General features: G+C 46.5%; 1 protein-coding gene across 1 annotated transcript in view; it reads left to right on the forward strand.

Annotated features, from left to right (window-relative positions):
* Positions 1-13,189, forward strand: part of grb7 (growth factor receptor bound protein 7) — a gene marked incomplete at its 5' end in the record, with an annotated part of 20,016 nt that continues 6,827 nt past the window's right edge. The window contains 7 exons of the mRNA XM_080021322.1: positions 1-49; positions 217-379; positions 4,777-4,906; positions 7,961-8,117; positions 8,261-8,382; positions 10,576-10,650; positions 11,861-11,998. Coding sequence (XP_079877448.1) covers positions 1-49; positions 217-379; positions 4,777-4,906; positions 7,961-8,117; positions 8,261-8,382; positions 10,576-10,650; positions 11,861-11,998 — 834 coding nt within the window. The remainder of the gene's footprint in view (positions 50-216; positions 380-4,776; positions 4,907-7,960; positions 8,118-8,260; positions 8,383-10,575; positions 10,651-11,860; positions 11,999-13,189) is intronic.

Genomic DNA, 13,189 nt, shown 5'->3' on the forward strand with positions numbered 1-13,189 from the left:
ATGACGTCGCAGGAGACTCGGGAGGGTGAAGTGGGACTCGCACCAGAAGGTCTCCAGCTCTCCAGGTCTTGAGAACCAGTGCTACTGAGGTTTTAAGACCCGGGGCCAGAGATCGTCAGGTCCTAAGAACCAGAAGCAGAGGCCTTAAGGTCTTAAGGAACCAGCGATCTTAAGCTCTCACTGATTTTAACTGATAGTCCTTCATTTATTTTGCAGGTAGGATGATGGAGGTGGCCGAGACGTGGAGCGAGGTGTTCGACGAGCGATCCGGGGGCGGTCAGGAAGACCCGCTGGGCGGCTCCAGGGGGACGCTGGCCCCGCTGGTCCCTGACTCCCCTGCTGTGTGTCGCTCACAACCCATCCCCATCCCCGGAACCCGGTAGAACCCCCCCCCCCCACAAACACACACACACGCACACGCACACACGCACACACCCTCGCATGCTGGGGCTGTAACTCATTTGATGTTGACTCACAGGGGTGACATTCGGGCAGTGAGTCATGTAAAGTGATATTTAAACAAATGACTAATTGCACTCCAGACCAAGCCTTTTGTGCGACGCTGGAGCACAATGATCCGTTTGTGCACACACACGGATTAGCCAAAACATTAAAACCACCTGACACTAATACTGTGTAGCTCCCCCTTGTGTCGCCAAAACAGCTGTGACCCGTGGAGGCATGGACTCCTCGAGACTCTGAAGGTGTCCTGTGGTATCTGGCACAAAGACGTTAGCAGCAGATCCTTTAAGTCCTGCAAGTTGGAGGTTGAGCCCCCACGGATCGTGCTTGTTGTTCCAGCACATCCATCGGCTCCATGGGATCAGACCCTAAAGAAGAAAAGATGATTCATCAGACCTCCACCTTCTTCCATTGCTCCACGGTCCAGTTGTGACGCTCACGTGTCCATTGTAGGAGCTTTCAGGGGTGGACAGGGGTCAGCATGGACACTGTGAGCTCCCATACGCAGCAAGCTGCCATGCACTGTGTGTTCTACACCTTTCTATCAGAGCAACATTCACTTTTTCAACACTTTGTGCTACAGTAGTTCTTCTGTGGCATCGAACCAGACGGACTAGACTTCACTCCCCACCTGCATCAATGAGCCTTGGGCCCTGTGACCCTGTCGCCTGTTCACCGCTCGTCCTTCCTTGGACACTTTTGGTAGTAACCACTGCAGAGCGGGAACAGCCACAAGACCTGTGCTTGTGGAGATGCTCTGACCCAGTCGTCCAGCATCACAATGTGCTCCTTGTCAACTTTGAACGTTGGCACTATGAAGGGTAAAGCGAGAGAACTGGCTGACATGATGGAGAGAAGGAAGGTAGATGTACTATGTGTACAAGAGACCAGGTGGAAGGGGAGTAAGGCCAGGAGTATTGGAGCCGGGTACAAACTGTTCTACCATGGAGTGGATGGCAGGAGAAATGGGGCAGGGATAGTCTTGAAGTAACAATATGTCAAGAGTGTTTTGTGCGGTGAAGACAGTGTCGGACAGAGTGATGAGCATGAAGCTGGACATTGATGGGGTGATAACGAATGTGGTCAGTGAATGCTCCCCAAGTTGGGTGTGAGCTGGAAGAGAAAGAAAGGGTCGCCACCGTGGATCATCTGCCTCCAACACCTTGAGTTCTGTGCATCTTCCTCCCTGACACCACCCGCCTGCATGTCCTCCCTTAGCACATCCATGAAGCTTCTCCTTGGCTTCCTCTTTTCCTCTTGCCTGGCAGCTCCACCCTCAGCCTCCTCCTCCCAATGTAACTCTCATCTCTCCTGCACACGTGTCCCAACCATCTCAATGTGGCCTCTCTCACTTTTCCACCAAACTGTCCAACCTGAGCTGTCCCTCTAATGTCCTCGTTCTTAATCCTGTCCATCCTTGTCCCTCCCAATGAAAACCTCCACATCCTCAACTCTGCCACCTCCACTTCACCCACCTGTCTTTTTGTTAGTGCCACCGGCTCTAAACCGTACAACATGGCTGCTCTCAATAGCGTCCTGTACACCTTCCCCTCACTCTTGCTGGAACCCTTCTGTCACAGATCACTCCAGACCCTCTTCTCCACCCACTCCACCCTGCCTGTATAGCTTTTCTCCGCCCTCCCTCCCATTCAGGCACATGTACTCTGTCTTACTCCTGCTTTCTCTCCGACTTTCATTCCTCTTCTCTCTAATGCTGCCTCCATTTTTCCAGGCTCTCCTCCACCTGCTCCTCTCTCTTGCTACAGATCACAATGTCATCCCCGAACATCATAGTCCACAGAGACTCCTGCCTGATTTTATCTGTTAACCTGTCCATCACCACTGCAAACAAGAAAGGGCTCAGATCTGATCCTTGATGCAATCCCACCTCCACTTTGAATTTCTTCGCCACACCTGCTGCACATCTTACTACTGTCTGACTGCCCTCATACATATCCTGTACCACTCTTACGTACTTCTCTGCCACCCCCGACTTCCTCATGCATTACCACACTTCCTCTCTCGGCAACCTATCATACGCTTTCTCTAAATCCACAAAGACGCAGTGCAACTCCCTCTGGCCTTCCCTGTACTTTTCCATCAGCGTTCTTAAAGCAAACATTGCATCTGTAGTACTCTTTCCTGGCATGAAACCATACTGCTGCTCACTGATCCCCACCTCTCCTCTTAACCTAGACTCCACTACCATTTCCCATAGCTTCATGCTGTGGCTGATCAACTTTATTCCCCTGTAGTTACTACAGCTCTGTATGTCTCTGTTATTCTTGAAGATGGCTACCAGTACACTTCTTCTCCACTCCTCCGGCATCCTCTCCCCTTTCAGGTTGGTGTTAAACAGCCTCGTTAGGAACACCACCGCCATCTCACCTGAACATTTCCATGCTTCCCCAGGTTTGTCATCTGGGCCAACTGCCTTTCCACTCTTCATCTTCTTTAATGCTGTTCTCACCTCATCCTTGCTAATTTGCTGCACTTCTTGATCTACTATCCCCACATCATCCACTCTTCTCTCCCTCTCATTTTCTTCATTCATCAACTCCTCAAAGTACTCCTTCCGCCTTCTCAACACACTCTCCAGCACATTCCCCTCATTATCCTTCATCACCCTAAACCTGCTGTACATCCTTCCCAGCTTGGTCCCTTTGTCTTGCCAACCGGTACAAGTCCTTTTCTCCTTCCTTACTGTCCAACCTCTCATACAACTCATCGTACGCCTTTTCCTTTGCCTTTGCCACTTCTCTCTTCGCCTTTCGCCGCATCATCTTGTACTCCTGTCTACTTTCTTCATCTCTTTGACCATCCCATTTCTTCTTCGCCAAACTCTTCTACTCTATGCTCTCCTGTACTTCCTCATTCCACCACCAAGAGTCCTTGTCTTCCTTCCTCTTCCCTCATGATACCCCGAGTACCTTCTTGGCTGTCTCCCTCACCACTTCTGCAGTTGTTTCCCAGTCATCTGGTAACCGTTCATTCCCACCTATTGCATGAGCTCTTCCCTAAATTGCATGCAACACTCCTCCTTTTTCAACTTTCACCATTTTATCTTTGGCTCTTCTTTCACTCTCTTCCTGGCCTCCATAGTCATCCTACAGACCACCATCCAATGCTGCCAAGCAACACACTCCCCTACCACCACTTTGCAGTCACTAATCTCTTTCAGATTGCACCTCCTGCATAAGATGTAGGCCACCTGTGTGCACCTTCCCTCTTCTTGAAATACGTATTCACAACAGCCAATTCCATCCTTTTGGCGAAATCCACCACCATCTGTCCTACCCATCACCTTCTCGTCATCTATGTCTCTGATCCCTTGGCCAACATGCCCTTTGAGATCTGCTCCAACGACCACTCTCTCTCCCTTGGGGACGCGCTCCACCACTACATCCAACTCACTAAAGAATTCTTCTTTCTCTTCCATCTCACACCCAACATTGGGAGCATATGCACCGACCACATTCGTTATCACCCCATCAATGTCCAGCTTCATGCTCATCACTCTGTCCGACACTGTCGTCACCTCACAAAACACTCTTGACATATTGTTACTTCAAGACTATCCCTGCCCCATTTCTCCTGCCATCCACTCCATGGTAGAACAGTTTGTACCCGGCTCCAATACTCCTGGCCTTACTCCCCTTCCACCTGGTCTCTTGTACACATAGTACATCTACCTTCCTTCCCATCATGTCAGCCAGTTCTCTCGCTTTACCCTTCATAGTGCCAACGTTCAAAGTTTCTACTCTCGACTCTACTCTTCTACCCTTCTTACTCTCCTGCTGTCTCCGGACACCCCTTCCCCCTCTTCTTCGGCGCACAGTAGCACAATTTCCACTGGCACCCTGTTGGCTAACGGCACCAGTGGCGGTTGTTGTTAACCCGGGCCTCGACCGATCCAGTATGGAAATCAGATTTGTTGTCCGCATGTTTGATTTGCATGGTTTTTACGCCGGATGCCCTTCCTGATGCAACCCTCTCTATTCATCCGGGCTTAGGACCGGCACTGATGATACACTGGCTTGTGCATCCCCAGTGGCTACATTAAACGGATTACCACTTTAAATTAAAGTTCTTATTACATCAGTTATTAACAGTTTAAAAATAAATGTGTAATATGCATCAATCTGAACTTTGGTATTTCTCCACTTATTTTGACGAGTCTATTCTATTTTTAAATGATATTCCGTTTTAATTCATTTTTTTCTGCACGTATTTAGCCTTCCGGCTTTTTTCCTCCTCGTTCCAGAATGCTGCCCAGGTCTGAAGCCCTTTCAATGTGTTTCCCCCCCTCTCCAGCATCCGTGGTGGGCGGCGCTCCCTCTCCTCCTCCGTTCCCTCCATCCCAAACCCCTTCCCAGAGCTGTGCAGCCCCGCCCAGTCACCCGTCCAGATCGGCTCGGTGCCACCCGCCGCCACCGACAAACACGTACGTCAGCGCCTTAAAGAAAAGAGACATTTGAAAAAGTCACCTTGTCATCTGTCCCATGCCAGAACCCAGAACGTCTGTTTTCATTTGAAAGGTTTTATAAACTGCACTGTATTCCTTTCTTTCCAAATGTTTTGTGTAATCACAAAACCCCACAGACTCTGTATAATCAAGACTCCAAGTTTTGTAGCCTGAAGTAAAAATATTGTTCAAAACAAAAAAATAGAGAAAAAATACTGTAGATAAACTTTTTTTTTTTTTTATATTGTTAAATAAAAACAAACATGTACAAATATCAAACAAAATGATTATTCCAAGGATTAGGAATTTATTTGTGCAGACAAAGATGGAAATGTTTAATTAATGAGCTCCTGTTCATATTCTTCTATAACTTCATGGCAGAGTCATTTTTTACAGTCAACCAACTTCCACATTTTAACATTGAGTTTGAGGAGTTTTATTTACCTTTATGGTTCCGAAGCAGCCGGTGAGAATGTCGGTGTCGTGGAACGCCAGGATTCTGCAGAAGCCAGGGACACTGTGTCGCCCAAAATACAAATATTTAGTTAATACAACCCCTATAACCCGTTCACATACTTGAGGCAAAGAAAGGCAGCGTCATGTTTATCACTTTTAATGTGTGTGTGTGTGTGTGTGTGTGTGTGTGTGTGTGTGTGTGTGTGTGTGTGTGTGTGTGTGTGTGTGTGTGTGTGTGTGTGTGTGTGTGTGTGTGTGTGTGTGTGTGTGTGTGTGTGTGAGTGACGCTGCAGAACGAGCTCGTCTGAGATTTGAGAAGCCACCCCCAAAAACCTATTTGTTTGTGTACCTGTCTATATCAAATGGGATGGATTCCCAAGTTCCATTCTGCAAAGTAAGTGCTCGACTCGTGAGACTGAACGGATATTAAACTGAAGGAATGTTCCAATATGGATGTCTCCCCTTCGGCTGCCGGTTTGACGCTCAGCCCTTAAACCTCACCCCCGCCCCAACCCCCTCACCCGACCGGTCGTGCTGCCTGATTGACGGCTGCAGTGCGCAGGTCAGGCTGGTTTGTTGTTTTCAGAGCCAGACGTCGTCCCAGACGCTACAAACACCATCCAACCCTGAAATTACCCCCAGAGCCTCAAAATGACACAAAACTACCCGCAAAATGACCCAGACTACTCCTGAATTAACTGAAACTACCCCAAAATGAAACAAATCTACTCCCAAAATTACCTCAAACTACTCCTGAATGACCCCAAACTACCCCAAAATGACCCGAAACTCCCCCTGAATGACCTGAAACTACCCCAAAACGACCACAGATTGACCTGGAAAGACCCCAAAACTACTCGGATATGACCCAAAACTTCTCCTGAATGACCTGAAAATACCCCATAATGAAACAAAAGTACCCCCAAAATCACCTGAAACTATCTAACAATGATCTGAAACTACCTGAAAATGACACAACTACCCCCTGAATGACCCGAAACTAGTCCAAAACGACCACAGATTGACCTGGAAAGACACTAAAACTGCTCCGAAATGACCCCAAACCTCCCCTGAATGACCTGAAAGTACCCCATAGTGAAACAAAAGTACCCCCAAAATTACCTGAAACTACCCGAAAATGACACAACTACCCCCAAAATGACGCAAAACTACTCCTGAATGACCCAAAACGACCCCATAATGACCATGATGACAATGACAGTGATTTGTTGGTCCGTTATATAAAAGGATCAATTCTGCATTTAGACCTAAAGTGTGATGGTGTTTTGGATTCTGGAGTTACATCCAGACCTGCAGGACCCTCCCCGGCTTACTTTAAAGTGGTAATCCAAAGATTATTTAGTCAAAAAAAAATCCCAAATTTGATGCTTTATTTATCTGCCACTTTATAAGAAACAGCCGTTCGATGTGTTTGTGTTCTGCATGCGCTGTTTCCATCGTTGGTGGCGGGGTCCGCCTTTCCCGGCGAGAGCGCGCTGATTGGGCACGAAAGCGCAGGAAGTGAAAGGCGGCCGCGGTGAATCTGGTGAAGCGTGTGTCAGGTTGTTTTTTTGGGAAATGTAGACGGGTCAAATTATAGAAAGAACTGAATTATCTGAATTTTGACAAGGCCTATCCGTCCATCCGTCTGTCTGTCTGTGCAATATCTACAAAATATCAGACGGACAGAGTATCGACCAAAAGGCATTGTTGTTATTGGCCGTGCGTTTGGAGACGTGAGGCCCTGTGTGTTGTTAACGGGTCACAGTGTGATTCACCGTTCTTTGCGTAAACCACGCCCTCTACTGGTGACAACATGAATTACAGCAACCTCTGCAAAAGTCTTCAGTTCCGTCCGTCTTTGTTTTTCACCCTCGTTCCCACACCGGCCTGCCGACTGGGCTGTGCTGGCCTTCATTTAACGCAATGGAAATCTTACTGATTTACCGTTCAAAACTCATATTTTGTGACCAAACCCAATCATCTACAAGTGCGACCATCTAGAACCGCTCAGGAGACCACGCCTCCATCGAAGAGCGACTTCAACTCGACTTCCCTCCAGGGGAAGGTTCTGCTTCCTGTCGGAGGCTCCGAGCTGCATTGGCATATGGGAACCTCACACACGTCGGTTCAAATGTATTTATGGACCTTGTTGTATTTTACAGGTGAAAGACTTGACCCTTCACCCCGCTGGCCGAGTCTCAGAGCGACGGCTTGAAGCTAAAACTCTGGCACATTTTGACCCGAGGCTTGTTTTTTGAGGGGCGGTTCCGGTCGTGATTGTCCCGCGTGGAATGGGAAAGAGAAAACACATCGTCCAAGAGATTCAACTCATTGTCATTGCACAAGAACTGAGGAAACAAATGCATTTTACATCCTAGTCACTGACGTAGCTGGGAGCAATGGCTGCATGTGGTGACGCCCGGGGAGCAGTTTGGGGGTTAAGTCTCCACCAGGAGGAGCCGGGGATCGAACCGGCAATCTGGCGATGACTAGACGACCCGCTCTACCTCCTGAGCCTCTACCTACCTCGTCTTATCTCATGTTACCTCCTCTGATCTTATCTGTCTGGTCCAGCTGCTCAAAGTGTTTGGGGAGGACAGCTACAGCAGGTCCTTGTGGATCTCCCGTGGATCCACCGCCAAGGAGGTGTGCCACCTGCTGGTCCAGACGGCGCACTGCAGCGACCAAGAGACCTGGTCCCTGATTGAGCTGCACCCCTCCCTCAGCCTGGGTAAGGTGACAGTTGGGCTTTTCAGAGAATTATTCAAGATGCCACGCCCGCTCAATACAATTTCCTCACACTTGTACCGGCCTAATGACTCTCTGGTTCAGTCTTAACTGTGAACTGCACGATGGGAAATGTGTCCCCTGCAGAGCGCTGTCTGGAGGACCACGAGGTCGTCCTGGAGGCCCAGGCCGCCTGGTCCGTCAACGGGGACGCCAAGCTGCTGTTCCGCAAGAACTACGCCAAGTACGAGTTCTTCAGGAAGCCCATGGTGAGCAGCAGCTATCGCACCTTTACTACACCTTTATTGCAGCTCTACAACATCATAATTAGAGCTTTATTAGAGCTTTACAAGATCTTTAAGTCGCCTTGATTACAGCTTTATTAGAGCTTTACGACTTCTTTATTACAGCTTTATTACAGTTGTAATCAGGCAGGAGTCTCTGTGGACTATGATGTTCGGGGATGACATTGTGATCTGTAGCGAGAGTAGGGAGCAGGTGGAGGAGAGCCTGGAGAAGTGGAGGCGGCATTAGAGAGAAGAGAAATGAAAGTCAGAGAGAAAGCAGGAGTAAGACAGAGTACATGTGCCTGAATGGGAGGGAGGGCGGAGAAAAGCTGAGAATGCAATGAGTGGAGGTGGAGAAGGCGGATGAGTTCAAGTACTTGGGGTCAACCATCCAAAGCAGCGGAGAGTGCGGGGGAGAGGTGAAGAAGAGAGTACAGGCAGGGTGGAGTGGGTGGAGAAGAGTGACCTGAGTGATCTGTGACAGAAGGGTTCCAGCAAGAGTGAAGGGGAAGGTGTACGGGACGGTAGTGAGAGCAGCCATGTTGTAGGGTTTAGAGGCTGTGGCACCGACAAAAAGGCAGGTGGATGAAGTGGAGGTGGCAGAGTTGAGGATGTGGAGGTTTTCATTGGGAGGGACAAGGATGGACAGGATTAAGAACGAGGACGTTAGAGGGACAGCTCAGGTTGGACAGTTTGGTGGAACAGGGAGAGAGGCCACATTGAGATGGTTGGGACACGTGTGGAGAAGAGATGAGAGTTACATTGGGAGGAGGAGGCTGAGGGTGGAGCTGCCAGGCAAGAGGAAAAGAGGAAGCCAAGGAGAAGCTTCATGGATGTGCTGAGGGAGGACATGCAGGCGGGTGGTGTAAGGAAGGAAGATGCACAGAACACAAGGTGTTGGAGGCAGATGATCCGCCGTGGCGACCCCTAACGGGAGCAGCCCAAAGAAGAAGAAGATAGATAAAAGCTTTCAGATGCCTTTATTACATCTTTATTAGAACTTTAAGACGCCTACTTTACAGCTTTATAAGAGCTTTATGATGAGCTCCACTGCTGTTGCTGCATAGGTAATTTACTGGAGTACAAGGAGAAGTAGTGATGAGGAAAAGGACTTGAGTAAGAGTATAAGTAACTTAAAAATGACTCCAGTAAGTACTTGAGTACTTGTTTATCTTAGAGTCTATATACTTTTTTATATAACTTACTTGGTTAGAAAAGTAAGTAAAGTCAAGCTATAAATGAGCTCCGGGGCATTCAGGCACTTCCCCTGTCGAGCGTTTTAGAGACAGTACGAGCCTGGAACGATGTGATGTCTTGTACGTGTTAGTTTTATCAACTTAAGACGTTAAATATTCATAGAGTTGGGTTCAGTCAAGGCCTTGTGTGTGAGCACAGATGTTAATGATGTTCCTGATGCTCCATGTTCCTCCACCTTGACTCCGCTCTGCTGGGTTAATTCGTGGCTCGGCGGCCTGTGTGCTCACTTTTTAAACGGAGGGGGAGTTGTTTTGCCTTTTTTTTTTTTTTTTTTTTATGGTTTATTTTTGAGTCAATGTTTGCCAACGCCAGCAACTGTTTTCCAACGGGGACGTTCCGGGGAACAGAGACTCCCAAACACACGACACGTTGGAGATGTATAAATCTGACGTACGCCAGAGCGTCGGAAACACTGAGTCATGTCCGTTTGTTCAGGGATTCCAATAAAGTTCCGAGTAAACAGTGGAATCCAGGTCACCGTCATCAGGCTCATCCCCAGAATTTTAATGACTTCTCGATGCCAGAAATGATTCATTATTTGGGGGGGGAAACGCGATTTTTGTATATATATATATTTTTTTAGCTCTGTGCGGATGCGCAGACCTCGAATAACTCCAGAAGGGAAAGAAAATCCCGAAAAACATCACTTTGTCGAGATGAATCTGGAGAAGGCGTCGCGGTGGAAAGCAGAGGACGGTACCGAGGGATCTCCTGCGGGTTGCAACGTTTTCAGAGGAGCCACGCCCGCTCTCACTGCTCCCAGATGAGAAGTCATTCATAACTCCTCCTCTTCCTTCTTCTTCTCCACCTCCTTCATCTCCTTCTTCTCCTCCACCTTCTCCTTCTCCTTCTTCTCCTCCTCCTTCTTCTCCTCCTCTTCCTCCTCCACCTTCTCCTTCTTCTCCTCCTCCTCCACAGCTCTTCTTCCCGGAAGCCATGATTTCTGACAGCGCTGACGTGACCAAGGGGATGAAACCAGCCGAGCTCATTCAGGTAAACTCCCGAAACCTGTGGGTAATGATAATAATAATAATAATAATGATAATAATGATAATAATTGTGATAATAATAATAATGATAATAATGATGATTATAATAAAAATAATGATGATAATAATTAATGATGATAATAATAATAATAATGATAATAATTATGCTAATAATTAGAATAATGATAATAATAATAATTATTATTATAATAATGACGATAATAATCATAATGATAATAATAGTAATGATGATAATAATAACAATTATGATGATGATAATAATAATGATGATGGAAATAATGATAATAATAACAATAATAATAGTAATGGTGATGATAATAATAATAATAATAATAATGATAATAATAATAATGATGATAATAATGATAATAATAACAATAATAATGATAATAATTATTATAATAATAGTAATGATAATAAAGATGATGATAATAATGATAATGACAAAAATAATAATGACAATGATAATAATAGTAATTATAATAATGGTAATGATGATAATTATAATAGTAATGATAATAATAATGATGATGTTGATAAAAATGATAATTCTACTACTATTACTACTGCTGCTGCTACTACTACTAATATTTATTTGTATAGCACCTGTTATACACAACATGCAGCTCAATGTAATTTCTAATGTGTAACAAGGTGTACTTTCATGGAATAGTAACAATAAAAGGCAAACTTCATCTAATACATCAACATTTTTTTAAATAATAAATATTATACTCAGTTTCATAATTTAATAATTGATTGTTTTGTCTTATAAATCACCAGGAACAGCATATTGTAACTGAATCAAAGGACTGACGGTTGAAAAGGAAAAGCATGTGACTATTTTGGGAAGATATTCAGAATAAATGTCTATATAAATAAATAAAGTTAAGTACTCTTATTATGACATTATTATTATTATATTATTATTTATATTATTGTTATTAGTAGTATAAATAATCATAATAATCATTTCAATTGATTATTATTCGACCATCTTGACCAGCCCGGTTATGTACACGTACTGTATATCTACTGTATGATCTTCTTGTCCTCCACATGAACTTGAGCAGATTTAAACCTGATGTTGTTCATATTTCTCGGAGCTTCGTGGATTCCGTGCACAACTACTTCTTCCATGAACTTCCCCGTGGTCCACAGAGTAATCTCCATGTCGTCGTCCCGTGTTGCAGAACCTGCTGCGGTCCGGGACGTGTCCGGAGATCCAGGGCTTCCTGCACGTCAGGGAGTCCAGCAGGAAAACCTGGAAGAGGGTCTACTTCTTCCTGAGACGCTCCGGACTCTACTGCTCCACCAAGGGATCCTCCAAGGTGTGGAGGAGGCACACACCACAGGACTACGTCACCCAGTCTCAGACTCACTGGTCCACGGAACATGTGATGAAGATGATCACGTCCAAACCTTTACATTGTGTTGACCCTATATCAAGTTACTCCATCAAATCATATGGTATCAAAACATCACAGATTACCTCATCAGTTAGAGAAGAGGTGGGGGTGGTGTAGAAGTGGGGTTAGAGTAGAGATGGAGGTGGGGTAGAAGTGGGGTTAGAGTAGCGGTAGAGGTGGGGTAGAAGTGGAGTTAGAGTAGAGGTAGAGGTGGGGTAGAAGTGGAGTTAGAGTAGAGGTGGGGTAGAAGTGGGGTTAGAGTAGAGGTGGGGTAGAAGTGGGGTTAGAGTAGAGGTGGGGTAGAAGTGGGGTTAGAGTAGAGGTGGGGTAGAAGTGGGGTTAGAGTAGAGGTGGGGTAGAAGTGGGGTTAGAGTAGAGGTGTGGTAGAAGTGGGGTTAGAGTAGAGGTAGAGGTGGGGTAGAAGTGGGGTTAGAGTAGAGGTAGAGGTGGGGTAGAAGTGGAGTTAGAGTAGAGGTGGGGTTAGAGTAGAGGTGGGGTAGAAGTGGGGTTAGGTTAGAGGTGGGGTAGAAGTGGAGTAAGAGTAGAGGTGGGGTAGAAGTGGAGTTAGAGTAGAGGTGGGGTTAGAGTAGAGGTGGGGTAGAAGTGGGGTTAGGTTAGAGGTGGGGTAGAAGTAGGGTCAGAGCAGAGGTAGAGGTGGGGTAGAGGTAGGGTTAGATTAGAGGTAGAGATGGGGTAGGGTACAGGTGGAGGTGGGTAGGAGTAGGACTGGAGTAGAGGTGGGGTAGAAGTAGAGGTAGGGTTAGTGTAGAGGTGGGGTAGAAGTAGAAGTAGAGGTAGGGTTAGTGTAGAGGTGGGGTAGAAGTAGAAGTAGAGGTAGGGTTAGTGTAGAGGTAGGGTAGAAGTAGAAGTAGAGGTGGGGTTAGGGTAGAGGTGGGGTAGAAGTAGAAGTAGAGGTAGGGTTAGTGTAGAGGTGGGGTAGAAGTAGAAGTAGAGGTGGGGTTAGGGTAGAGGTAGGGTAGAAGTAGGACTGGAGTAGAGGTGGGGTAGAAGTGGAAGTAGAGGTGGGGTAGAGGTCGAGGTGGGGTAGAAGTGGAAGTAGAGGTTATCATGCATTATCATTTCTCCACCCTTCTTTCTTCACCCTTCTCTTCC

The sequence above is a fragment of the Zeus faber genome (genome assembly GCF_960531495.2).
Source record: "Zeus faber genome assembly, chromosome: 20".
Classification (NCBI taxonomy): domain Eukaryota; kingdom Metazoa; phylum Chordata; class Actinopteri; order Zeiformes; family Zeidae; genus Zeus; species Zeus faber.